We start from the raw sequence: 22,177 nt of genomic DNA, 5'->3' as shown, positions 1-22,177 counted from the left end.
GAAGCACTGTCGCCTTGCAGCAATAAGGTTCTGGGTTCAAATCCCAGCCTGGACTCTTTCTGAAGTGTTCTCCCTGTGCATGTGTGAGTTCTCCCTGGGTACTCCACCTTCATCCCACAATCCAAAAACAAGACTGTTAGGTTAATTGGTTCCTCTGAATTATGCTTAGTTGTGAGTGTGTGTGTGGTGCAGTTCCAGTGTGTACCCTGCCTCTCACCCAGTGACCATTGGAGATATGCAGCAGATATGCGACCCTGTAAGGACAAACACGCATGGACAATATGGATGGATGATCTGGTCATTTCAAAGCTTCTTGCAGCTATTTCTTCAACACTGTTTCAATCTCACAAAAAGAGGTCTTTGCATTAATGTGAGTTTCTGACTGAAATCCCCAGACTTTGGTGTGCTAAGAAAAATACCATTGATAATTTTACTACCACACAATTCGATCGATCCATCCAATTACACACACGCTTATCCCTTGTGGGGTTGCCAAGGGCGCCGGTGCCCGACTCCAGCAGTCAACGGGCGAGAGGCGGGGTACACCCTGGATAGGTCGCCAGTCCCATCTCAGGGTTACCACACAATTGTTTTTATTTCAAACATTTATCAGGAAAAGGATCCATTTTCTTGTTTCCAGTTCTCCAAAATGTAAGAAAGTCTACTTCTCATTTTAGTGGTTCAATGTTCGTAAGAAACCATTTGGTGTGGTAGTTCAAATTTATAAGGTCAGAAAAACCCAAAGTCTCTTCGGGCTTCTGTTGCTTCAGGCCGTCATTTATCATCCTCACTCACCTTCCTGACATTTCACCACAAAAAACCATCCAAGTCTCCATCAGCATGCTTTGCGTCATTTCCTGGTGCACAGACCTTGTGCAGAGATGTTTCGGATGTCGTCGTGTGCCAAAGGCTCAGAGGATACCAGAGATAACAGGAGCATTTGTGATTGAGTAATGCCTCAAGGGAGGAAATCCTGAGCAAAGACTACAAGTTCAGATGTTGGAAATAATGAAAATTTCAAACACACGGTTGGTAATTTCACAAGCCTGCTTTGAATCTTTTTTGAATATTAACCTTAGTAATTTTCTTTTTTACCTTCAATATAGGAAAACCCAGACATAGAAAAACATGAAAATGAGAAGGTTTGTAGTACTTTGTAGATGAAAATGTATTTTTAGGTACTTTTTGGTAATGAAAATGAACAAGCATTTTGTAAAAGTGCTGCATGAAAATTACATATATGTTCTAGACATTATATATGTTCTAGAAATTACAATTTGATTACATTGCACTCCCCCAAAATACTGAAAAGACATTGTATGTACTTTAAGAAAAAAATCTGGTACAGTGACTCACAAAGATCTTGCTCTATAAGGATTTCCAAGCTGTGATATTTTGTGATGCTGTGAGGTGAACTTATTTTAAAATTGCCAAGTCTGGATAAAAAAAAACTGAAGAAAAATCAACAGTTGTACATTTTGTTTTGTTTGTTTGAAATTCAGATATTGTAATATTACAACACTGAGTTATATAGGCTTAAAGTATCACCATTATAGATCAAATCTAGTTTACTTTCCAGTAAACTTCTTCAAAGTCCCTCTCAATTGAGGTTTTCAGCTACATCTTTTCTCTCCTGGGTCATTCTCTTGCAGCATAAGATGACTTAGTCTGACCTGCACTCTGTACTTCCTTCTTCCCTTTCCTTTACTCTCTGGCGATGACAGAGTCAGCACACCCCTGAGAACAGATTCACCTCTATTTAACCGAGTGAGTTGGCTGATGAACACAAACGCTGCAAGACTGCCTTCTCGCCAGCACGTTTCATCTCTTCTCTCACCAGTCATGACTATTATCTGGGTCTGCATCTCTTCACTTCTGGCTTTTTCTTCTGTTTTCTCTGATCAAAACACAAGCAACATAAAAGGTGAGCGATCTTTATTTTATTACATATCTAATCAACAGCAGAATTTCTTACCTGAAGTGAGTTTTTTTGCTGCTTCAAGTTTTCCCAGCAGCCAACCAGAGCAAAGCTGGAGTAATCCAGGTGAGTTACCAAAACAACCGAAACCATCTTCAGTACGCCTTCAATGCCTCTGAAGCCCGGAAGATTTGTCAGTCCCTCGGACTCAGCATCGCCTCGAAGGCTCAGGTGAAGGAAGCTCTCAGCAGAGGTCTGGAAACATGCAGGTCAGACCACAGCAATGCTTTCCAATGACTCCCCAACACACTTTAAAATAAATACCTGACATAATACTTTGGGGTAATTCAGGTTTGGATGGACTGATGAACAAATTGCAGTCATTCCTCGAATCCACGCATTGGCTAATTGTGGCCAAAAAAAAACTGGACTGGTGCTGTGGCGAGCCCCCGTAACAAACCGGTTTGATGTATTCTGCTTTAACGAATCAGGTATGACTTTATTTTTCTACTCATTTGCAAAGTAAGAGGGGCATGTTATATCATTTAATTGTGATGTTCTTCATATTTATCTACATTCCTTATGGCTTAAGCAGCAAAACAAAGCAGAACAGATGCTCGTTGGTATGATCAGTGGTTCCCAACCCAAGTTGTTCAACATAAAAGTTAATTTTAGGACAACCACAAGTTTGAAAACTGCCATAATAATTGGTAAGGTTTGTATTTTTATGCTCTAATTTATTCCTCAAGTTTGTGATGAGGTGATTAATGCCTTGATTTAAGCACTCTTGTCATAAGAAACCCAAAGTTTTCTGATGTAAAAACAAAATATGCAATGTCTTCCCAAAATAGATTGCAAAGTGGGATATTTACAGGTTATTACACCTTTGACTAGGTATATTTAAGATATTATAGGTATATTTGATAGATTTGTCTCCACAAAAAGTTTTATTTCCAATTTGCTTTTAAATGAAAATATCTGGAAAATGCATATTGAGCCTCAAGGTGCCTCGAAAGCTACGTGGGTTATTGTGAGGGTGTTATTTTATGGGTCAGAAGCAAAAAGGTTTGAAAATAGGTGAGTTGTTAAAGAAAATCACTGATCAGTGCACTTTTGACTAAGTTGTGACTAACGTCATTTATATGGTTTTATACAAAACTACACAAAATATTCTTCAGTCCAATTACTTTTGTTCTATTTTACAATATATTTTTTATTATTCTGTGTAAATACTTGCAAATTACAACCATAACAACCAATGCCATAGAAGTAAGTCTTTCCTAATCTAATCAGATGTCCTTCATGTTCATCCACAGATGCATTAATACAACTGAAGGACACAGTGACTAATAACCCCCTGAGCAGCTCTGAGCATGCAAACTCAGTAAACTCCACCCTCACAACCCAGTCTATGTCCTCGTCCTCCACCCATCCTCCTTCCTTTACATCAACTGATAAAACCATGAGCAATGAGGTGGAGCCAGCCCGATTTGTTGGCAGTGCTCAAACCTTTGCTGGATGTAAGCTGTTGAGCAGTGAAGGAAATTTTATACTAGCAGAAGGGGGGGGATTATATACAAACTCATAACATAAGTAGTTTTTTTTCCCTTTCTTTCAGCAAAAGTTGTACTCATCTCCTGCATCTGTGGCCTACTCTTTACCATAATATCTTTTGTTGCATACTTAAAACTGTGAGTGATTCTAATGATAAAACATTTAATACATTAGAAGAAAAAAAAAAAAAGGCTTTATCTAATTATTTTCTCTGTTTAAATCTTTGTGAAAAGAGGAAGGCACTGTCATTTGCGCTCTGACGAGAAGCAGCAGCAGCAGCAGCAAGATTACACCCAGACAGAAGAGTGGATATCTGTGAAGACCATTGCAGAAACCACTAAAGAAGTTCAGGAGGATCAGAGGATAGACGTGGACGATGGTGAAGAATAAGCAGAATAAGCTTTTTAACTATGTTTGGGAGGAGAATGCATATGTACCTATTTAATATTTTGTGTAATCTGTCAGTCGGTGAAGTTCCGTAGTTTAGCCACTAGAGGGACATGTTTACAAACATTTTGATTGGCAACATTTTATTGTTATGATTCTCTTTGTAGATTAAACCAAAAAAAGGCAGCTCTCTTGCACATTTTTATTTCATGAGATTTTTCTAACAAAACAATTCATAAAACACATTAAAGAAGACAAAGGAAATGTCACCTATCCATATTTTTCTTTAAACCATTTTGTCTCATCTCTGGCATTCAGTGTATACTGTCAGTAACAGTTTTACATTTTTTATAGCATATACTTTTCAGAAAATACGTTGTAAAGTATCATACTTTATACATATAGGTGTTACGTAAAAGACAATAGCAAATACAAATCAATTTCACAAGTCTGTCCCGGTCTTGGTAAGCTGTAACTACTTTTTTTCACTTGAAGAAGTGATCTTTATATTAACTATCAGAGCCATTGGGTTATTTTTAAATAAAGCAAACCAATGGTAACAGAGAAGAGAGAGAGTTGTTCTTTTGTCTGAAGTTTCCTTTCAGCCCTAATGGGAAATCATAGCTTCAGACTTCACTGCATCGGCTATGAAGCTGAGCTCGTTGCACAGCGTCTCGTGTCTGTAGGCCATGCGGATTTGTGCAACGTTTGTCCGACGGATGTCATTGCCTTCATGTCCGTCCTTTAGGTAGTTCACTCCTAAGAAGTACTTCTTTTCCTTAAAGTTGTTGCATATAGTTAGTTAGCTTTGGACCAAATTTGGTGATGCCTGATTATAGGCAGAAATCTTTTTAAAAGTGTCTCAAATTACCTGGTGACTTAGCCCACTTTGCAGCACACTGTTCCTGGCAATCTCACAGACATCACAGGTGCTGAGCTTCCACAGCTGAGCTGCTATGGCATACTCTTCCATTAGAGGTTCCTATGACAGGTTAAGTTGTGTAGCAAGAACTATTTACATAAGTCTAAATCTGTATCCTTGAGTCTTAAGAATTGCAGAAGTTGTGTTCCGACATGTTTTTACCTTGGTGTAGTGGAACTGCATGGGATCATCTGTGGACAGTGACACACACAAACCTTTGTGTAGAAACTCTCTGAGAGGGTTTTTGGAGTATTCCAGGAACAGGCTATTGTTGCTGAGGGGAGACATGGCAATAGGTATTTGGGCCAGGTAGTACAGGTACTGCAGCGCAGGACTCTGCATAAAAAGATAAATATTACTCTGGAAATGTTTCAGCTCCCATTTTTAATCTGAAATGGTAAATAATGCTGCACTAAAGAAACCAATTTTAGCGTCAAATTTTAGTGTGAGTAATATAAAGTGTTTTTAAGAACATTTTAGAAGTGTCCTGCTGCCTCATGGAATGTCACTGATTTAAATAAATGTCTTATTGTATAACTTCCTTTGTCTCCCCCTACAGTTACCCTGCTCTTATTTCCAGTTGCTCAAGACCTTAACAAAAAAAAAAAGAAAAACACTGGCATCCATATGGAGACCACACTTAAGTCAGCTAATTCCTCCCTATACTCTGGTTACTCTTTCTCTAATATCTCTAATATAGAAATGAGAGCTCAGAGTTAAGGCTCTCTAAATGTTAAGGTACCTTTTTCAGATTGAGCCCATGCGAGATGTTGTCTGCAGTCAGAAAAGCAGAGACCAGATGAGTGATCGATCCTGCTTCTCCACAATGGGGACGAAACTGGAAGGTGTTCAGTCCACGCTCTCTATGGATGACACAAGTCGGTTAAATGACATCCATCAAACTAAACTTATTTATTACTAAGATAAACATCTTTTCTCACTTACCTATGATTATTTCTATACAAAATGAACAATCTACTGATGGCAGTATAAACACTAATAAGCTTTATAATCAGGTAGAAAATACACTTTCCTCCATGTGAGCCCTTCCTTTAAATAGTAATTGTATGTATGTGAAGAAACCATCATTCAGTCTTACTTCCTCAGGTTGTTGAGCACCATGATGTTGCCATACATGTAGAAGATGTAGTAGCTGTATGGAGGGTTGTCACGGGTGGTCCACTGTTCTGGCTTCGGGCTCCTATAAGAGAACATGTGGTTGCTGTGTTTGGTTTCATCATCTACGCTGTCAAAGCCTGAAATCTGCAAAAACACAAACCAGTCAATGCTACATGATCCTTTTCGTAACATTTCTGCAATAAACTGGTTTCGATAAGTGGATAAATAATCAATGTTCAATTAACTTTCTAGTCCTACTTGTAAATTAATGACCATGGATTTTTATAAGCTCTTTAAAATGCTGTTCTTCTATGTGAGGACCTAATGAACACCTGACTCATATTTATATTCACTTCATATGTGACTATCTTTACACACCAAAATGCATTACTGCGTCTAAGTGACAGCATTTACAGTAACTAAGATGAGGTTTTCATAAAACCATCTAAAAATTTTTTGTATTCTGCATAAACATTCTAAATAAAAAAAAAAGCTTAAACTTCTTTTCAGAATGCATTTTGAAATTATAAACAAGTTACATACATATTTGAGGAAAACGAAGAGTTCTTTGTGGGTTTGTGGATTCACAGTTGCCTTGAAAAGAGGAAGAAATATGTTCTCCAGAACCTTGGCAAAATTGGTTACCAGGTTCTTTGCCTTGAAAATATCACTTAAAAAGAATATAAAAACACTGTCAATACTTGTTGAAATTATCTTAGTCAGAGGCTTTCATGTTTTAACCGAGACATACTCACTATATTCTAGGAACCTGAATCATCCACCTCATGTTTGGCGAGTGAAGTTTTTGCTGAATGAACCACTTTGCTAGACTGTTCCACTCATCAGTAGAGCGTCCGTAGATGGACAGGCGCGGCTCGGCGTACTGATATTTACTCTCTTCCAAATCGCTGGCCACCTCCTGTGGGATGCAAAGAAAAGGTGCATGAAACTCTCTCTACTCGAGCTCTAATTGAAAATGCATGACTACAGGATGAGGTACCTTTATAATCCGAGCAAAGTACTCTCCATTAAGGTAGTTGTCTGTTTTGAGGAAGATCTCACGGAGTTCACTGGCACCCATGGGGTTATACTTTGAATTGAACTTGTCAAACCGGTGAAACGTTTGCCTGCCCTGGAAATTTCATTCGCCACAAAGAGAGATTATGAAGTTAGAATGATGATAATTTGTCACTGATCTGGTAGTAAAATGAAATTACCTGGATTACAAGCAGAAATAGTAGGAGCTTGTAGGGAATAAGCTTTGTAATTTTTACTAAGTTTGGCAGGTAAAAATAAGACAACTTTGAAAATGTTTGTTCATTTGCTTACAGCGTGTACGTCTAGAGAATCCACAGTGAGGTCGTAAGCATCCATGCTGAGACTGTGGAAAACCTGCTGAAGGGTCATCTCTTGGCCATCTTTTTCCAAGACTACACGGTCTTTGTCGGTTTTGTATCTTTCCTGAATGAAGGTGAGTAGGTGTTTCTGAGGCATGCATGCAGCTGCATGAATGTGTGTATCCACCTGGAAAAAAGAAGCAATTCTGTGTGCTGAGGAAATATACAGTTAAGCTGATTTAGGTCTATTTCAACACTTTATAGCCTTAATTATTCCAAGGGTTCCAAGTTTTTTTTTTTAAGTTCTAAATTCTGTTTTCACAAACATCAATGTCACCAAACAAAACCAGTTTAAATAATTAAAATCATAATTACTACAATTTCAGAAAGATGCTGAAACCATAGTAAAATTGTATGTGTGACAAACTTATTTAATAAAACATAATTAAAAACAGAGACTATGTTGTGCGTGCTTTAGATTTAGATAAGATTTTTGGTTTTCTCTTGCCTCTAGGTGGCTATTTTTGATTTTGGCCCATTCCAGTTTTATTTTCAAGGACTACAATGTTTACATTTTGTTTTACAGAAAAATAAACGTAAACAACATTGAAAAGAACAAGAAAATGTGATTTAGACAGATGCAGTATTTTTTAATCAAACCGAAAAAGAGGTAATTACAAAATAATCCCAGTTTATGCACCAACATCACTACTCCAGAATGGATTAGATTCTTACTAAAGTTGAAACAAAGCATTACAGAACATGCCGTTTTATCTGTGCATTTACTGCTAGAAACAAGTTTCATACATTAAATGCAATATGGAAAATAAAACCCAACAAATAAATCTAAATTTCCAGAATTACAAGTATGATTGAGGGGGAAAATGGCCAATTTTAATCACTGGCAAATAGTCATTGTTGGTTTTTTGGTGTCACTGACTGAAAGCAATCATATCTATTACTAAATAATATTAGTAAGACAAGTAAATGTTATCTTCTGCTCATACTAAATCAAACACCCAAAAGAAAACTCACACACCCCCAAAAGCCTAACTAACAACACATAGCAGCAGCACAACCCGCTTTGGATGTGCTATTTTAATCATTTTCTTTAACTAATGTTTTTTTATACCTTCTAGATAAAATAGCTACCTTCCTAACGTTGTAAAAGTCTCTGTGAGGAATGCTTTTCAGCTCCTTAAGCTCAGCTGTCTCGTTGAGTATCTCATGGAGGTGGAACTTTGAACTTAAGAAGTTAAGTCTTCTGTGACAGTAGGTTTTGCTGAAAATTAGATTAGAACTTTGTTTACATGCCATGTAAGTGCTAACAACTGGTTTTTCAACCAGCATGACCAAAGTCTATTAACTTTTGCAACTTACGTAGGTCCGTCTGCAATCATTGTCAGTAGCTCACTGAGATCTATGGCATAGGTTTCCAAATCTGGGTAAGGAAGATCAGTGGGCTGATCATTTTTGAGTGCCTCTCCATCCTCATATACACACACAATCCCATTCCTCATCTTCAGTTCATAGTTGAGATTCTCAGGGATGTTGTTCATGCTGTAGGGATCCTCACCTACTGCGGGACATGGGAGCATGTCTGAAGGGCATAACAATGTTCTGTTAAGGTCACATAAAGAAGCACAAACTGAGTTTAAAATGTCAGACACTTTATACCAGGCAGGACTTCGTCTTCTATGTTCCATATCAAGTTCTCAGCACTGCGGAGGAACTGGCTTGTAGTTCTACAGAATCTGTGATAAGCTAGCTTTGAATACTTCTCTCTAAGCATCAGAGCTTTAAACAGACTTCTGACTGCCTGCTCGTAATCTTCCAATGTGATCTGAGTGGGAGAAGGACATTACATATTTTGTAATGTACAAAATATGCAGATGTACAAAATACAAAGTTCCTGAAACTTTCTTGGAAGTTATCACACATACTCCTGCACAGTAATCTCCACTAATAGTGACTCTCTGGAAATCAGGACAGTTTTCTGTTACAGATGAGAAGCTGGAGCTCGTGGACCCGGACGGTGTAATAGAATCTGGGTAATCTGAAGCCCCTGGGATCTGGAGGGTCAGTGTCTTGGAACGGATCAGCCTAAAACTTTGTCTCCTGAAAAAATGTGTAACATACTTCTGAATTCTAACGTTCTAACATGATTTGATCGTTCTGCTTTTCAGATCTATTGAAATGGTAGGGCATACCTCTGAGGTTCCTCTGACTGTTGCTCTGCCAGCTCCTTCAGCAGCTCTTGATCTGGGGATTGCTGTAGGCCTAATGGACAGTCCTCAGACACACTGAACATTGACAAAGTATCCCGGTCGTCTTCTTCTTTTAGCGCTGTAGCATAAACTTTCTCTACCAGTAGCTGCTTCTTTTCCTCTGCCTCACTAAGGGTTACTTTTGGGAATTGACGAGGCATGTCTACAAGAGGGCAGAGGCTACATTAAACGGCAGGTAATAGTGACTACAGAAGGTCTTGTTGAGATCAGTTTGTGTAAGGTAAACAAAAAGATGTTCCTGTATAACGGTTTTAGTGTAGGGCAATCAAGAACAAGCCTCTGCCAAGTGACGCCACCTACTGAGCTCTTCCTGAATTGTTTTTGTATCACCGCTGCTGTCAATTTTTATAATTTGCAGGCAGGCCATACTAACAAGAAATTTATATTAATTTCCCTAACAAATTGCCAGGAGTTTATACATTAACCAAGGCCATGTCATTTCTATTTTCCAATTTTTTTTATTGATTCACCCTGAAGCGGGACTTATAGTGTTTCAATGACCTCATTTAAAAATATTTTATTCTAACAAATATAATATAGTAGATTTACAGAGGATTATTTTTTACTAGAACGACAAAAATTCCCAAATATTTACTATTACCTCACAACGTAATAGAACAAATATCTGCTACATTATCTATATAGGTACACATACTTAAAAAAAAAAAAATCTTTGACAAAAGTCGTAATGGGATGCTTATAAAATTTCTCCAATTTAAAGTATATGCCCAACATTGTGGTTCAGAGACATACTGTCATGAAAAACCACAATATTTTTAATAACTAGAAGTTATAGGGCCTGGATTGAAATGCATGGTTTTAGAAGATTAGAAAAAGGGAAATCCCACCTTTGGGTTACAAATATACCATACATACAGACAGTAAATGCAAAATATATAAAAATATAAGGAGCCCAGATATATTTGAACACACAAAAAATAATAATTCTTCCTATCAGTCCCCTAATTTGGAGTCTTTAATTCTCTCCCAAACGTAAACATTTTCAGTGTCTCCTAGCAACAAAGGTGAGAGAATATTTAACTGATTTGCACTTCTTAGATTTCCAGGCGAATTCAATTATAAATGTACTTCCTAAAATCAGAGGACGTGTTCGGGAGGTTCTACTAGATTCAAGGAGACAAACTGTGTTTAATGTGACCGACCAACTGCGCGAAATAATTACACTCAAGAAATGACCCAGAATATCAGACACAGCAGACTGAGTTCACGTCGAGAAAGTGCGTAAGTGAATGAAGTTTGGATAAGCTTTAAACCAAGACTTATCTTACGAGCTGTAAACTTTAGCATATACGCTTATGTAAAAAAGAAAGGTAGTGGCCGATATATTTTTTTTGTTGCTATCATAGTTATTATATTTTTACCTTTTCTCCTGCAGGTCTTCTTCTTCTTCTTCTACTACGTCGTTTTCTTCTGCTTCTTCTTCTTCGTCAAAATAAACTAGTAGTTCTGATTGCAAACGTTTAGCTTAACAACGTCCGGTTTTCGGCCATGGTTACCAACAGCAAACGGCCGACACGTGAACGTTTGAAAGTTTTCAACCTCCTCAGCAATGGTATATATTTAAGAGACATTCATCACAAGTTTATTTAAAACGGTACTCTTTATGAGCCTTTAGTAGCTAGAGTGCTAGTCTTAGACATTTTCTTAAAATTCATAATGATTTTTTTTTTACTTACCCTTATTACATCTCATGTAATATGTCCCCCACGAGGAGTCTGAGTGGCTTATCGGAGCTGTGGCCGCAAGGTTGTTGGTGCCTGTCGCGGCGGCAACCCTCGAACCCGTTGGTGGACACCTTCGGTGAGGGATGCTATCAAGCTGAAGAAGGAGTCCTATCGGGCCTTTTTGGCCTGTGGGACTCCAGACGCAGCTGATGGGTACCGGCGGGCGAAGCGGCATGCGGCTCGGGTGGTTGCTGAGGCAAAAACTCGGGCGTGGGAGGAGTTTGGAGAGGCCATGGAGAAAGACTTCCATAGACTTCGAGGCGATTCTGGTCCACCATCCGGCGTCTCAGGAGGGGGAAGCAGTGCAGCACCAACACTGTTTATAGTGGGGATGGTGTGCTTCTGACCTCAACTCGGGACGTTGTGGGCCGGTGGGCAGAATACTTCGAAGACCTCCTCAATCCCACCAACATGCCTTCTGTTGAGGAAGCTGAGCCTGGAGACTCTGGGTTGGGCTCTCCAATCACTGGGGACGAGGTCTCCGAGGTGGTCAAAAAGCTCCTCGGTGGCAGGGCCCCGGGGGTGGATGAGATCCRCCCGGAGTTCCTTAAGGCTCTGGATGTTGTAGGGTTGTGTTGGCTCACGCGACTCTGCAATATTGCATGGACATCGGGGGCAGTTCCCCTGAATTGGCAGACTGGGGTGGTGGTCCCCCTGTTCTAAAAGGGGGACCGGAGGGTGTGCTCCAATTACAAAGGGGTCACACTCTTGAGCCTCCCTGGTAAGGTCTATTCAGGGGTCCTGGAGAGGAGGATCCGTCGAATAGTCAAACCTCGGATTCAGGAAGAGCAGTGTGGTTTTCGTCCTGGTCGTGGAACACTGGACCAGCTCTACACCCTCAGCRGGGTCYTGGAGGGTGCATGGGAGTTCGCCCAACCAGTCTACATGTGTTTTGTGGACTTGGAGAAGGCGTTCAACCGCGTCCCCAGGGGGGCATTGTGGGGGGTTCTCCGGGAGTATGGGGTACCGGGCCTTTTGATACGGGCTGTCAGGTCCCTGTATGACCAGTGTCAGAGTCTGGTCCGCATTGCCGGCAGTAAGTCGGGCTCGTTTCCGGTGAGAGTTGGACTCCACCAAGGCTGCCCTTTGTCGCCAATTCTGTTCATTATTTTCATGGACAGAATTTCTAGGCGCAGCCGAGGTGTTGAGGGCATCCATTTTGGTGGCCTTAGGATCACATCTATGCTTTTTGTCGATGATGTGGTCCTATTGGCTTCATCAGACCGTGATCTGCAGCTCTTACTGGAGCGGTTCGCGGCCGAGTGTGAAGCGGCTGGGATGAGGCTCAGTGCCTCCAAATCCGAGGCCATGGTCTTGAGCCGGAAAAGGGTAAAGTGCCTTCTCCGGGTCAGGGTGGTCGTCTTGCCTCAAGTGGAGGAGTTTAAGTATCTGGGGATCTTGTTCACGAATGAGGGAAAAAGGGAGCGGGAGATCAACAGGCGGATTGGGGATGGGGATGGGGATGGGGATGGATGGATGGATGGATGGATGGATGGATGGATGGATGGATGGATGGATGGATGGATGGATGGATGGATGGATGGATGGATGGATGGATATTACATCTCATTGCCATTTGAAGTTGGACTAGAAGTTGCCCGTTAGCAACACTTTTGGAGATTATGACTCATCTGAGAGGAGTTTCTAAATGAGCTTTGTTTTCTTACTTCAAATCTACTTCATTAAGCTAAAATCATAACCCTGACATATACATATAGGAATATCAATTTCTCTCAGTTGGACAGCTCTCAACTACAGGCAGTCAGCGCTATGTGTGAAGAAAAAAGTATTTCTGTTACAAATCTATCTTGGTTGGTTTGGACAAAGATAATTAACCTTGGTTCTTGGATCTGTAAACGTAGCTAAAGATACTCCTAGCAACTGCAGTTTCTGTTTTAACACTGTGAAGTTACTAAGAGTTGAAACCTATTTACATTATTGTACAAAAACGTTTTCAATTTGCACCAAAAATACCTACATACACCTTCTACAGGCTTCTCAAAATAGTTTGCTGTAGATTTTGACCATTTTGTAAAATGCATTGTTTCCCAAAACATTGACTTTGGTGTGTGTAAGACACTGTCCATAATTTGGCAACATTCTTCTAGTCATTGTCCATTTGGAAGACCCTTTTGTGGCTAAACTTTAACTTCTTGATGTATTGAGGTGCTTCTTAAGTTACTTCCAGATCATGTTTTTTCCTTATGATGCCATCTTTTTTGTAAAATTGGGATGGTGTTCTTTCCTCAAAGACACAATGATGGTTTCAATGTGGCCAAAAAGATCTTTGTCCATGGGTGTATTTCTACTTTCTATGTTGCCTTTGAAGTAATGGCTTCTTCCTCTCTGAGTGGCCCTTCATACTATGTTGACAAAGAATTTCTTACACTGTGGATAATGACTCCTCTTACTACCTTCAAGCATAATCATCCTAAGGTCTTTTGTTCTGGGGGTGCATTTGTATATTTTGCAACACAACACTTTAATCTCTTGGATACAAGGCCTAAGTGCTTTGTGAAAACTATTGTGGATGAAAATTACCTAGCTGTTTAAACAAGAGTATACTTGTTTAAAATGATTAATATAACACCTTCAGGTACCTGGGAATTGTACCCAGGGATGAATTGGACTTTCAGAGGTCCACAAATCCCTTCCTGACATATTGGTTGATTGTTATTATTTATTTTTCCATGATGTCACACAAGGAAGTAGTAAGCCTCTAATGTTGTGAATTAACCAGTTGGAGCCTTACAGAGTCATGACACCATCAGCTGAGCTTTAGGTATTTTCAGATTTTAGTTTATTTTGAGATTCACATCTTCAATTCTTATTATTTTGCATCACTTAAATTTTTTATCCTTAGATACATAGATTAAGTATATTATTATTTAGCTTTAATGTACAGAATTTCTTAATTTGGCTAGTGTGACTAAGTTATTCTAACTTGGACCCAGTTGAGGGGGGAGGGGGGGAGGCGAGTGAGCGTCTCTCCTTCCCTCGGGGTTGATCTATGTTTTCGCATCCACCTGAATAATGTGTAGTTGTGCCACTGCTTGGACCTTTGGGCTATGAGTCTTGCTGAAAGTTTTTTTAATGTGGAAATATGGAGCTGATCATACATCATATCCATGTTTCCTTTGGAAAATAAAGTTGTTATTTTCTGCTTCTAATGTAAATCCTGTTAGAGGCTAGAGGAGGCCATTACTGGCCAACTCAGTCAGATCTCTGATATATATCGCTTTTATCCTGATATCTTTATCTTGTCTTACAGCGCTTATTGTCAAAGTCATATCTGATAAAGAGATCAACGCTACTGGAGAAAAAGCTTTTTACCACATTACAGTACAGAGAGAGTGAGGAGTGAGAAGAGAATGGAAGAAGCTCACTCTATCCCAGAAAACACTTGACTCCTTTGTAAGAGGTGCGTCTCCTTGTCTCATATTTTCCTCAGTAGCCAGGCCCTAAGGAAGAAGAAAGACACAAAGTGCTGGGAAATGCTTTCACCTAAGACAACATTTCTGAAAGACACTGTAAAAAATAATTTATAGTTTCTATTAAGTCACCCAAAACATACCCTTCTATGTTGATTGGCATAAATAAGATTCAAATTACATTATCCAACCCAGCAACAAAATGTATAATTTATTTAATAGCAGATTAAGATGTTAGGATGTACAAATACACCAGCCAATGGTTGGTAATGTCTGTAAACCAGTACCCACCAGTACCAAAGACTCCTCCACTTATCTTCTCAACAGTCTCTGAAGTGGGTAAACATTGTGCACAAGTTCTCTCACAAAAACATTCAAGTTATGCTGTGCTCCAATTGGGAAAACATGTGTAATATCTTATCCTCCACTCTGCAACATGGTTGACTCCATCCTTAACTGTGTCATGATGACCGCGCAGTAGAACAGATAAGATCAAAACGCTAAAATGTGCCTTCATGAGGATTCAACATTTTATATTGACTTAATCTCAATGGAGGAAGTGTTAACTAAATGTAATGATTCTCAGCATGTAAATAATCATTTTGACATAATTTCCTGCAAGACTTAGCCTGTTTCTCTGTGACTATTTTGACTCAAGAACTGAATTAGTTAACTCAGGCATATTCACAAGAGTTGCAGCCACTTTCAGTCCCTGTGTGTTATTATTATTTTAAGATTATGTGTAATTATCATGTTCTGGTTATGTGCAAAAGGAGAAGCGACGTCGGAAAATATTTCTTTACAAATCCTGGCAGATTAAAGTGAAGTACAGTAGCTTGAAAATATTGTAGGCTCACACTTCAAAGTCATTTTTATAGCCCAAACAAAAGTTGTGTGTAATTGGAAAGAAAGGGAAAGTGTCACAATGCCTTCACTCTTTGATCAATAAAAATATGGACATCATATTCATTTGCACTCATTTCACATGCCTCAATACTTTGTAGAACCTCCTTCTACTTTATAGAATCATTTTTTGACAATTCTTTGCGAAATACTGAGCACTTAATCAGACTGGACAAAGAGTATATTGTGTACACAATTATTCAAGTCTTGCCATTGTTTTGAGTGGAATGTTTGAGTCCCTCAAACACATGAGCTTACTTTGGTCTAAATTATTCCATTGTAGCTTTGTCTCAAGTCTTGTGCCACCCTCAGTAAGTTTTCTTCCAGGAGTCAGTTGCTCCATCCATCTTCCCATTACCATTATCCAGCTTGTTCTTGCTGAAAAGCAAGTCCAGAGGAATGTTGACCAGAGAACCTTCTTCCACTTTGTTCCCTTCTTGTTCAAACTGTTGACTGGAGTTCTTTTTGCTTTCTCTTAATTTCTTGAAGCTATTTTTTTCAAAGACCCATTTTGACTCTGTGGTGGCATCAGCCATCTTCTGTGGTGTAGTTTGTTGGGGGTAGCTGCTTATTTACAACCCTGTCCTTGCATATCTCCTCGGCCCAATGCTGATGGTTGGAGACAGAAGAAATCTGACAATAATATCACTTTTAGGCCTCATCTACTACCCTATGAAGCTGCTGCACTTGAGCGCTCCTTCAGCGAAGGCCTTCTGCATTCTTGGTGCACATTTATGTGAGATGTTCAAAGCTTGATTTATTGTTTTGTGACCTAACCCTGTTTCAACTTCTCCACAACTTTATCCCTGAGCCATCTGCCGTGCTTCTTGGTCTTCAAGATGATTACTAACGCAGTAAGCCTTTAAGGCTTTTAGAGAACAGCAATTGCTCCAGATTTTGTTTGGGAAGAGATTCTGCATACTCTTTTCATTCATTTTTAAAACACTGCAAGTGCTGTGTTCTTTTTCTTCCTCCACATAAAAGCCTAAGGAAACGCATCCAACTTTCCAACAGTAATAGATCCAATGTTTAAGAAGAATTTTGGGTGTGAATACTTTTGCAAGGCTCTGCATCGTAAGCCTTAGCAGAGAAGATTAGACAGACTTGCGCTGCAGCATGAGTGCACACTATTATGTGAACTCGCATAATAGTGAGGCCATAAGCAGCAGTCCCCGATTTAGCCTCAGAAGTTGTTGAGATTATCAGGCTAATCCTCTCATCTGAGGTTATCACCGCACCTTAAGAGTTAGTTAGCATCTTAGTCCTTAGCCTGTATCCTTTTGATGACAACATTATGGTCACATTTATAATTAATCTCCTTTCCTTTTTTATTCTTCCTCTTCTCATTGGATTCAACAAACACCCTACATGGGAGAGCAGAGACGTATTCCAGACTCAAAGGAGATATTTTAAAGCTTTTGTTTCTGTATTCTTTTTTTATTTTTTTACTTTGACACGTTTTTACATTGTATGAATAAGCCAATATCCAGCTAGAAAAATTAGGCAATTGCAATGTAGAATGAAAGACCAGCAGCTTAGCATGTAATAAGAGCTTCAATTCAGGTATTATTTTTTGCCTCTTGACCCAGACTGCTCAGTTTGTTGATGTCATCAGTGCATCAATGGCGTCACAAGCTGATTGGCTTACTGGAGAAGTGACACCATCACATAGCTGGACAGTACACACAGTACATCCATTCATTCTATTCTTAGAGAGATTTAACTTTGATGGTAATTTTTTTTTTATTGATTTACTTTCTGCTGTGTTTTTCCTAATTATGGTGTTTGTCATTCGAGATAAATAAATTGCAAACAGAGTATCTGACCACTAGATGGCGCAATTGTTTTACTCCTTTACCTTATTTTGTTCTGCTTGGAGCAGTCATTTGATTTGTGTGGCAGATTAAATAATTTTGCCATAAAATATTCCAACAAAAAACTGAGCCTTTTAAACCTTTAAATAACGTTAAATTTTTAGCTCAGTCTTTGGTCTCGTGCTTCACGAGTCAATGCTTCAAAATGGTATTGAGTATTTTTTCTATAACGTCACTAAAAATCATAGCATTTTGACAACCTGACTACAACTTGCATAAAAAATTGCATAAAAATCTAAAGGTTTTGGGCTGAAATTAAACATGCCTGAATTTTTTTTGTTATATATATTGATGAACTCCACAAAAATAATCACACCTTTAGTCCTTCTGGCATTTTTGTTCTATATCAAGAATTTGAAGTTTTTATACTGCCTTTGCTGTATGACTTAATTTTGTAACGTTTTCAGGGATTGATAGTAGGGATGAATTTCAATTTGAAGTTTTTAGTGTATGGGACAAATTTATCCCTATATGGAACGAAGATGCATGCAGTGATCCCGATTTTGCATACTTTTGCGGAAAAATAAAATCATAATTTTCAGCATGAGAAAACTAGGTTTAAGATGAACTTGCACGGTCAATGATGCAATGCATTTAAATATAATTCAGTTTATGTTGAATTGCAGACTTCGTACAAATCAGCAAGAAGACTCAAATATTGATTCTCATCTTTTTCTTTTCCTCGGTTAAAAGTTTAGTGGCGGTACTTTCTGATCTGGTAACTCTAGAGGGCGCCAGAGATCGCATTTACATCATAGAGCAGGATTTACGATCGCAACTGTGTCCTCACTGAGACATTTCTCTTAACCGATGATCTATCTGCTGATATTTAAGCTCTCCGGGTTTTATAGAGATAATCTTATTCAGTCATACTGGCATCGTTCCTTTTCTGTATAGAGCCATCAAGGTTTAAATTTAAGAACAAAGACTACCTGACGCCTCTTGTTACCCTGCATGCAGCAGAGTCTGCAGGTTATGTCATGCAATAATTAGTGGTCAGTAAATTTAAACTTTAATCCATCACATGTAGGCTGTACTTTTGTTTGCTTCTACAATAGGGCGAGGTGATCTATGGCAAATGTGAGTTTCACCGTCTCTGTGATGCTCTCGCAGGAATGCTAGACCGGAACCCCCCATGTGAGGCTCCTTGTGTCCAAAACCACGTACCATTGAATGCAGATGGATCTAAATCTTCAACCTCCCCCTTGATGGCTTTAGGGCTGCTCTGTGGTGTGGGGCGAGCCAACAAATATGAGTGAAACTCATCCGGAATGTGCCCGGCACCCTGTCTGCCCTTCTTTTAGTGCCGATATGAGGAGACTGCGGGGGTCAGAAATGGGGGAATGTTGTGAGAGGAAGAGTTTAAGGGGTGGGGGCACGCTAATGAGAACCTGTAAGACCTTAAGAGAGACCAGGTGTTCTGTGTTTTCCTCAAGACAATAGAATGCCCTAAAGAATAAGGGATGTCACAACAAGGTTTTAGATTTTGTATGCAAAGGTTTTATTGAATGACACAAATAAAATAAAATACATTTACAAATATAAAATAACATACATATAAAACACATCAATTTAGCACAGTTTGCAAAGGAATAATGACAAATAGCTACAATGCCCATATAGGTATATTTCTCTCTCTTTCTGTACAAAAATAGCTTTATATGCATAAGTACATTAATGTAACTTTTATATAATAATTAAATAAAGAAATTCATATATACACAAATATCTGCACTAAAAAAATAAGATTGCACATGTTTTTTTGTTTTGTTTTGTTTTTTTTACAGACAAAAACATTTTCAAGTATAGTTAAATCCAGTATGGATTGGCACATAGCTCAAAGAATCTAAGGCATTTCCCCTTGTACAGTGTCCAAAACTTGATATAAACGGAGAGCATTAAAGCTCTTTAGGCATATTGATAATGATATATTTTCTTTTATGATTCATTCTGCTTAAGTTCAAAAGGAAAAGTGCAAGCCATTATTAGCAGTCTTATAGAACATGATGTAGTCCTTCGGGAATAGCACTTTTTAAAGTCTAGGCCATGAGGAATAAATGTGTAAAGTTCTAAAACGCTAATAGAGGGTTTCCTCTTTCAGGATGTGCCCACATGTATTTGCACTCATCCTTTTCCTCTGCCAGGCAGAGAACAGCACCTGTAGTTTGCTCCATACTGTGCCATCCAGTTTCTTTAAGCCAGCTGTTTGCAAACTCTAGTCCACTGAGCCGCGAGGCTCAGGCATCCCAGAGCCACGGCTGCATCCAGAATCACTCTGACTCAGTCCTCCTGTCTGGAACAAATGCGCTGGAGTGTACTTGGCATGAGTCTTAGGCATTTGGAGAATTTCAAAGCCAAGCAGAAGGGGACACAAGCTGGAGAGTCCAGCTCCCTTGATTTTGCTCCCAAGTCCTCTTTCAGAGTCCTCCTCATGTCCTTCTGAGCAGAGCTTCAAGCTTGTGAACTTGCGAGTTGTTCAGACTCCACACGGGTCTCAACCTGCCCTCCTCCATCCTTAGGGAGATTTGCCTCTCTGGAACAGATCTGCGCCTCCGGCCGTATCCGTGAGGGCTCATTTTGTTAATAGGGACGCTGGTCTTCAGCTTGTTGTCTTTGAACTGTTGTACACGATGTGCCAGGACGTGCACCGAGCAGGTACCCAGGGCACAACCTGCGGACCTCTTGGTTCGGATCTTAATGTCAGTGCTAGAGACAGAAGGGAGACAGGACATTAATCCATGCTGTTACTTTATAACTTTTTAAGGAGAACCTGATCAGATTAGGTGGTTGAACTTCTAGGATTGGATAATTCATTTCTTACCTGGAATGTGGCAGCAAGATATCCCTGATGTCCTCTGGTCTGACAAAGTTTTCAGACTCTGCTGTTTTCTGTACTGCGACAGTTTCAAGATCCCGTCTCAATCTGCTCCCAAGCCATATGCTTAGTCTGCAAGAGAAGAGGGGGGGAAAACTCCATTAGTCTTGGAATGACTTATTCTTGGCAGCTAACGTCTGCCGAAGACTTAACAGAGTTGAAACATTATTATTATTACTGCATGAACTGATTTAATGTTAACTCACCTTTTTTTCAACTCGGGATTCACCTCAAGTTCCACACAGTGTGCTACTGAAGCCAGCAGGCAGCAATAGAGGAAGGAGTGGAAGATCGTTTTCATTTTGGCTCCTGTGGCAAGAGAGGGAGAGAGAGAAAAAAAGTTTGGTAAGTTAAACAGTTATGGTGGAATATAATATTTAGCTGCACAAATTTCCGTTCTGTCCCTTTCTGCATGAATAACTACCACATTAAGAATTCCACCAAGAACCACTATTTTGTTTTCTTACACAAGAGTCCAAAAGCCAAGTTATTTGCATATATCATTCATTTATTTAGAAAGTTAAGCTAAGGTCAGAATTTGCTCGGTTAAGCAATTCTGTGACCATGCTTTGGGCCTCTGGCCAGTAATTTGAAGGACATGGTCTAAAATAGACTCAGCAGAAGTCCAGAAAAACGTGCAAATCATAACAATTTCACTTACAGTATTTAAGAACAACAAGTAATGTGCTAATACTGTTGGATGCTTGACAGCCTGCTGGCAATTCCTACGCAGACCCGCACACATTAGGAGCTGAACTGCTTATATAACCAGGCAGATAACCTGTTCTTGTCTCTACACTTGTGCCTTGACCTCAAAAAGGAGCAAGGATAAAGCCATCAGCTGGCAGTGCGGCAAACCACAGCAATATGAGATCTTTTAAAGCAAAGTGCACATACCTGTAGTTCAATTCAGATAGGCGAGAAAGTTCTTCTTCCAAAGTCAGCAGTGAAAGAATACTCCACAGGTATTCTCCAGGTTGCTTTTGCTTCTGTAAGGCAGCTGTGTCACTCTGCTATTAGCCTCTATGCACCAGACAGGCAGCATTTATAGCGGTCTCCAGGTGGGAGGGGCTCGGTGATCGACACGCGCAACTCCCCCACTCCATTCAAAGCACTTAACTGCTCTGCTGTGTTCATGTTCAGCAACAAGGGGTGGGGAATAAGTGTAAGGAATGACGATTAAAATCATATGTTTAACAAAACTTTAAAGAAAAGACATGAAGAAATCTCGTGCTGTCATTTTATCCTGTTTTCGTTATTTTACTTAGTCATAACCTAATTTTCTATCCACTCTTATATAATGAAAATAAAAAAACATGAGTCAAACACAACACTCAGATAGGAATGCAAGATGTTTGTCCCAGTTTCTTTTCTATGCATTACAACTAATAATTGCCAAACTTTTATATTATTATATTTAAACTCTAAGGTCAGATATGCCAATTCTTTTTGTTTATGCTCTTCTCAGTCTCTCCGGCAACAAAGAAAATATCTTTAAGGAATGTTCCCATCCTCGGCTTTCCAAGGCACTCCCCAACACTGTGAAGTTCCATGTGAGCCTGGAAACCCAGACGACAATGAATTCGAGACGAGCATAGAGTTTCTGATTAAATATAATAAGCATGTCCAGCTGTAAATACAATAAACTCTATATTTGCTTGGACAAGGCAAATATTGACTTTGGACCCATTTGGAAGGTTTAAAAAAATTAAATGGAATTTTACAATTATAAATCTGAGTTTGAATAAGAGCCTGTGAGGTGTATATATACTATATATTTCTATATTTCTCTCTCTCTCTCTCTCTCTCTCTCTCTCTCTCTCT

General features: G+C 39.3%; 4 protein-coding genes and 1 long non-coding RNA gene across 10 annotated transcripts in view; 2 read left to right on the top strand and 3 right to left on the bottom strand.

The window, feature by feature from the left end:
• Positions 1 to 1,143: 1,143 nt before the first annotated feature.
• LOC103462463 (uncharacterized) lies at positions 1,144 to 2,063 on the bottom strand. The gene is made up of 3 exons (XR_533350.2): positions 1,976 to 2,063; positions 1,838 to 1,897; positions 1,144 to 1,737 (listed from the first exon to the last, which is right to left on the bottom strand). It is a non-coding gene; the product is annotated as an uncharacterized LOC103462463 (long non-coding RNA).
• lyve1a (lymphatic vessel endothelial hyaluronic receptor 1a) lies at positions 1,766 to 4,426 on the top strand. Its single transcript, XM_008405268.1, has 6 exons — positions 1,766 to 1,924; positions 2,004 to 2,187; positions 2,270 to 2,409; positions 3,235 to 3,438; positions 3,537 to 3,609; positions 3,706 to 4,426. Exons 1-6 carry the CDS (start codon positions 1,780 to 1,782, stop codon positions 3,860 to 3,862), a joined length of 903 nt encoding a protein of 300 aa, XP_008403490.1. The 5' UTR covers positions 1,766 to 1,779; the 3' UTR covers positions 3,863 to 4,426.
• ampd3a (adenosine monophosphate deaminase 3a) lies at positions 4,048 to 11,343 on the bottom strand. 2 transcript variants are annotated; one of them, XM_008405269.2, is made up of 15 exons: positions 11,223 to 11,343; positions 9,448 to 9,667; positions 9,181 to 9,355; positions 8,915 to 9,080; positions 8,618 to 8,837; positions 8,390 to 8,519; positions 7,230 to 7,424; positions 6,901 to 7,032; positions 6,656 to 6,819; positions 6,444 to 6,570; positions 5,881 to 6,044; positions 5,524 to 5,644; positions 4,944 to 5,117; positions 4,731 to 4,841; positions 4,048 to 4,637 (listed from the first exon to the last, which is right to left on the bottom strand). In XM_008405269.2, exons 1-15 carry the CDS (start codon positions 11,236 to 11,238, stop codon positions 4,467 to 4,469), a joined length of 2,286 nt encoding a protein of 761 aa, XP_008403491.1. In that variant the 5' UTR covers positions 11,239 to 11,343; the 3' UTR covers positions 4,048 to 4,466. The 2 variants fall into 2 exon arrangements, with proteins under 2 accessions (XP_008403491.1, XP_008403493.1); XM_008405271.2 differs by lacking the exon at positions 11,223 to 11,343 and adding an exon at positions 10,908 to 10,996.
• sbf2 (SET binding factor 2) overlaps positions 10,539 to 22,177 on the top strand; it is a 118,151-nt gene continuing 106,512 nt past the window's right edge. Inside the window, exons 1-2 of one of the 5 annotated variants that reach the window (XM_017304015.1) lie at positions 10,539 to 10,763; positions 14,542 to 14,691. Coding sequence is in view for 1 of the 5 variants with exons in the window: in XM_008405274.2 (XP_008403496.1) it covers positions 10,718 to 10,763 (46 nt within the window). In the remaining 4 variants the exon portion in view is untranslated. Of the gene's footprint in view, positions 10,768 to 11,010; positions 11,099 to 14,541; positions 14,692 to 22,177 lie in introns of those variants that run through there. The other 4 variants (XM_008405276.2, XM_008405277.2, XM_008405274.2 and 1 more) reach the window with 4 other exon arrangements.
• adma (adrenomedullin a) lies at positions 19,254 to 21,356 on the bottom strand. Its single transcript, XM_008405272.2, has 4 exons — positions 21,251 to 21,356; positions 20,560 to 20,662; positions 20,300 to 20,425; positions 19,254 to 20,184 (listed from the first exon to the last, which is right to left on the bottom strand). Exons 2-4 carry the CDS (start codon positions 20,652 to 20,654, stop codon positions 19,908 to 19,910), a joined length of 498 nt encoding a protein of 165 aa, XP_008403494.1. The 5' UTR covers positions 20,655 to 20,662; positions 21,251 to 21,356; the 3' UTR covers positions 19,254 to 19,907.

The sequence above is a fragment of the Poecilia reticulata genome, linkage group LG3, assembly GCF_000633615.1.
Source record: "Poecilia reticulata strain Guanapo linkage group LG3, Guppy_female_1.0+MT, whole genome shotgun sequence".
Lineage (NCBI taxonomy): Eukaryota > Metazoa > Chordata > Actinopteri > Cyprinodontiformes > Poeciliidae > Poecilia > Poecilia reticulata.
Note: the sequence above shows the minus strand (reverse complement) of the source record. Positions and strands in the feature narration are given on the sequence as shown.

Coding starts and splice junctions, on each gene's coding strand:
- adma (XM_008405272.2), bottom strand. CDS start 20,654: ATGAAAACGATCTTCCACTCCTTCCTCTATTGCTGCCTGCTGGCTTCA. Junction 20,426..20,559: donor AATCCCGAGTTGAAAAAAAG/GTGAGTTAACAT, acceptor CTTCTCTTGCAG/ACTAAGCATATGGCTTGGGA. Junction 20,185..20,299: donor ATCTTGCTGCCACATTCCAG/GTAAGAAATGAA, acceptor TTCTGTCTCTAG/CACTGACATTAAGATCCGAA.
- ampd3a (XM_008405269.2), bottom strand. Junction 7,425..8,389: donor ACTTTTACAACGTTAGGAAG/GTAGCTATTTTA, acceptor TCTTTTTTCCAG/GTGGATACACACATTCATGC. Junction 6,045..6,443: donor TCTTCGTTTTCCTCAAATAT/GTATGTAACTTG, acceptor GTGTTTTTGCAG/ATTTCAGGCTTTGACAGCGT.
- lyve1a (XM_008405268.1), top strand. CDS start 1,780: ATGAACACAAACGCTGCAAGACTGCCTTCTCGCCAGCACGTTTCATCT. Junction 2,410..3,234: donor ATTCTGCTTTAACGAATCAG/GTATGACTTTAT, acceptor GTTCATCCACAG/ATGCATTAATACAACTGAAG. Junction 3,439..3,536: donor TGCTCAAACCTTTGCTGGAT/GTAAGCTGTTGA, acceptor CCTTTCTTTCAG/CAAAAGTTGTACTCATCTCC.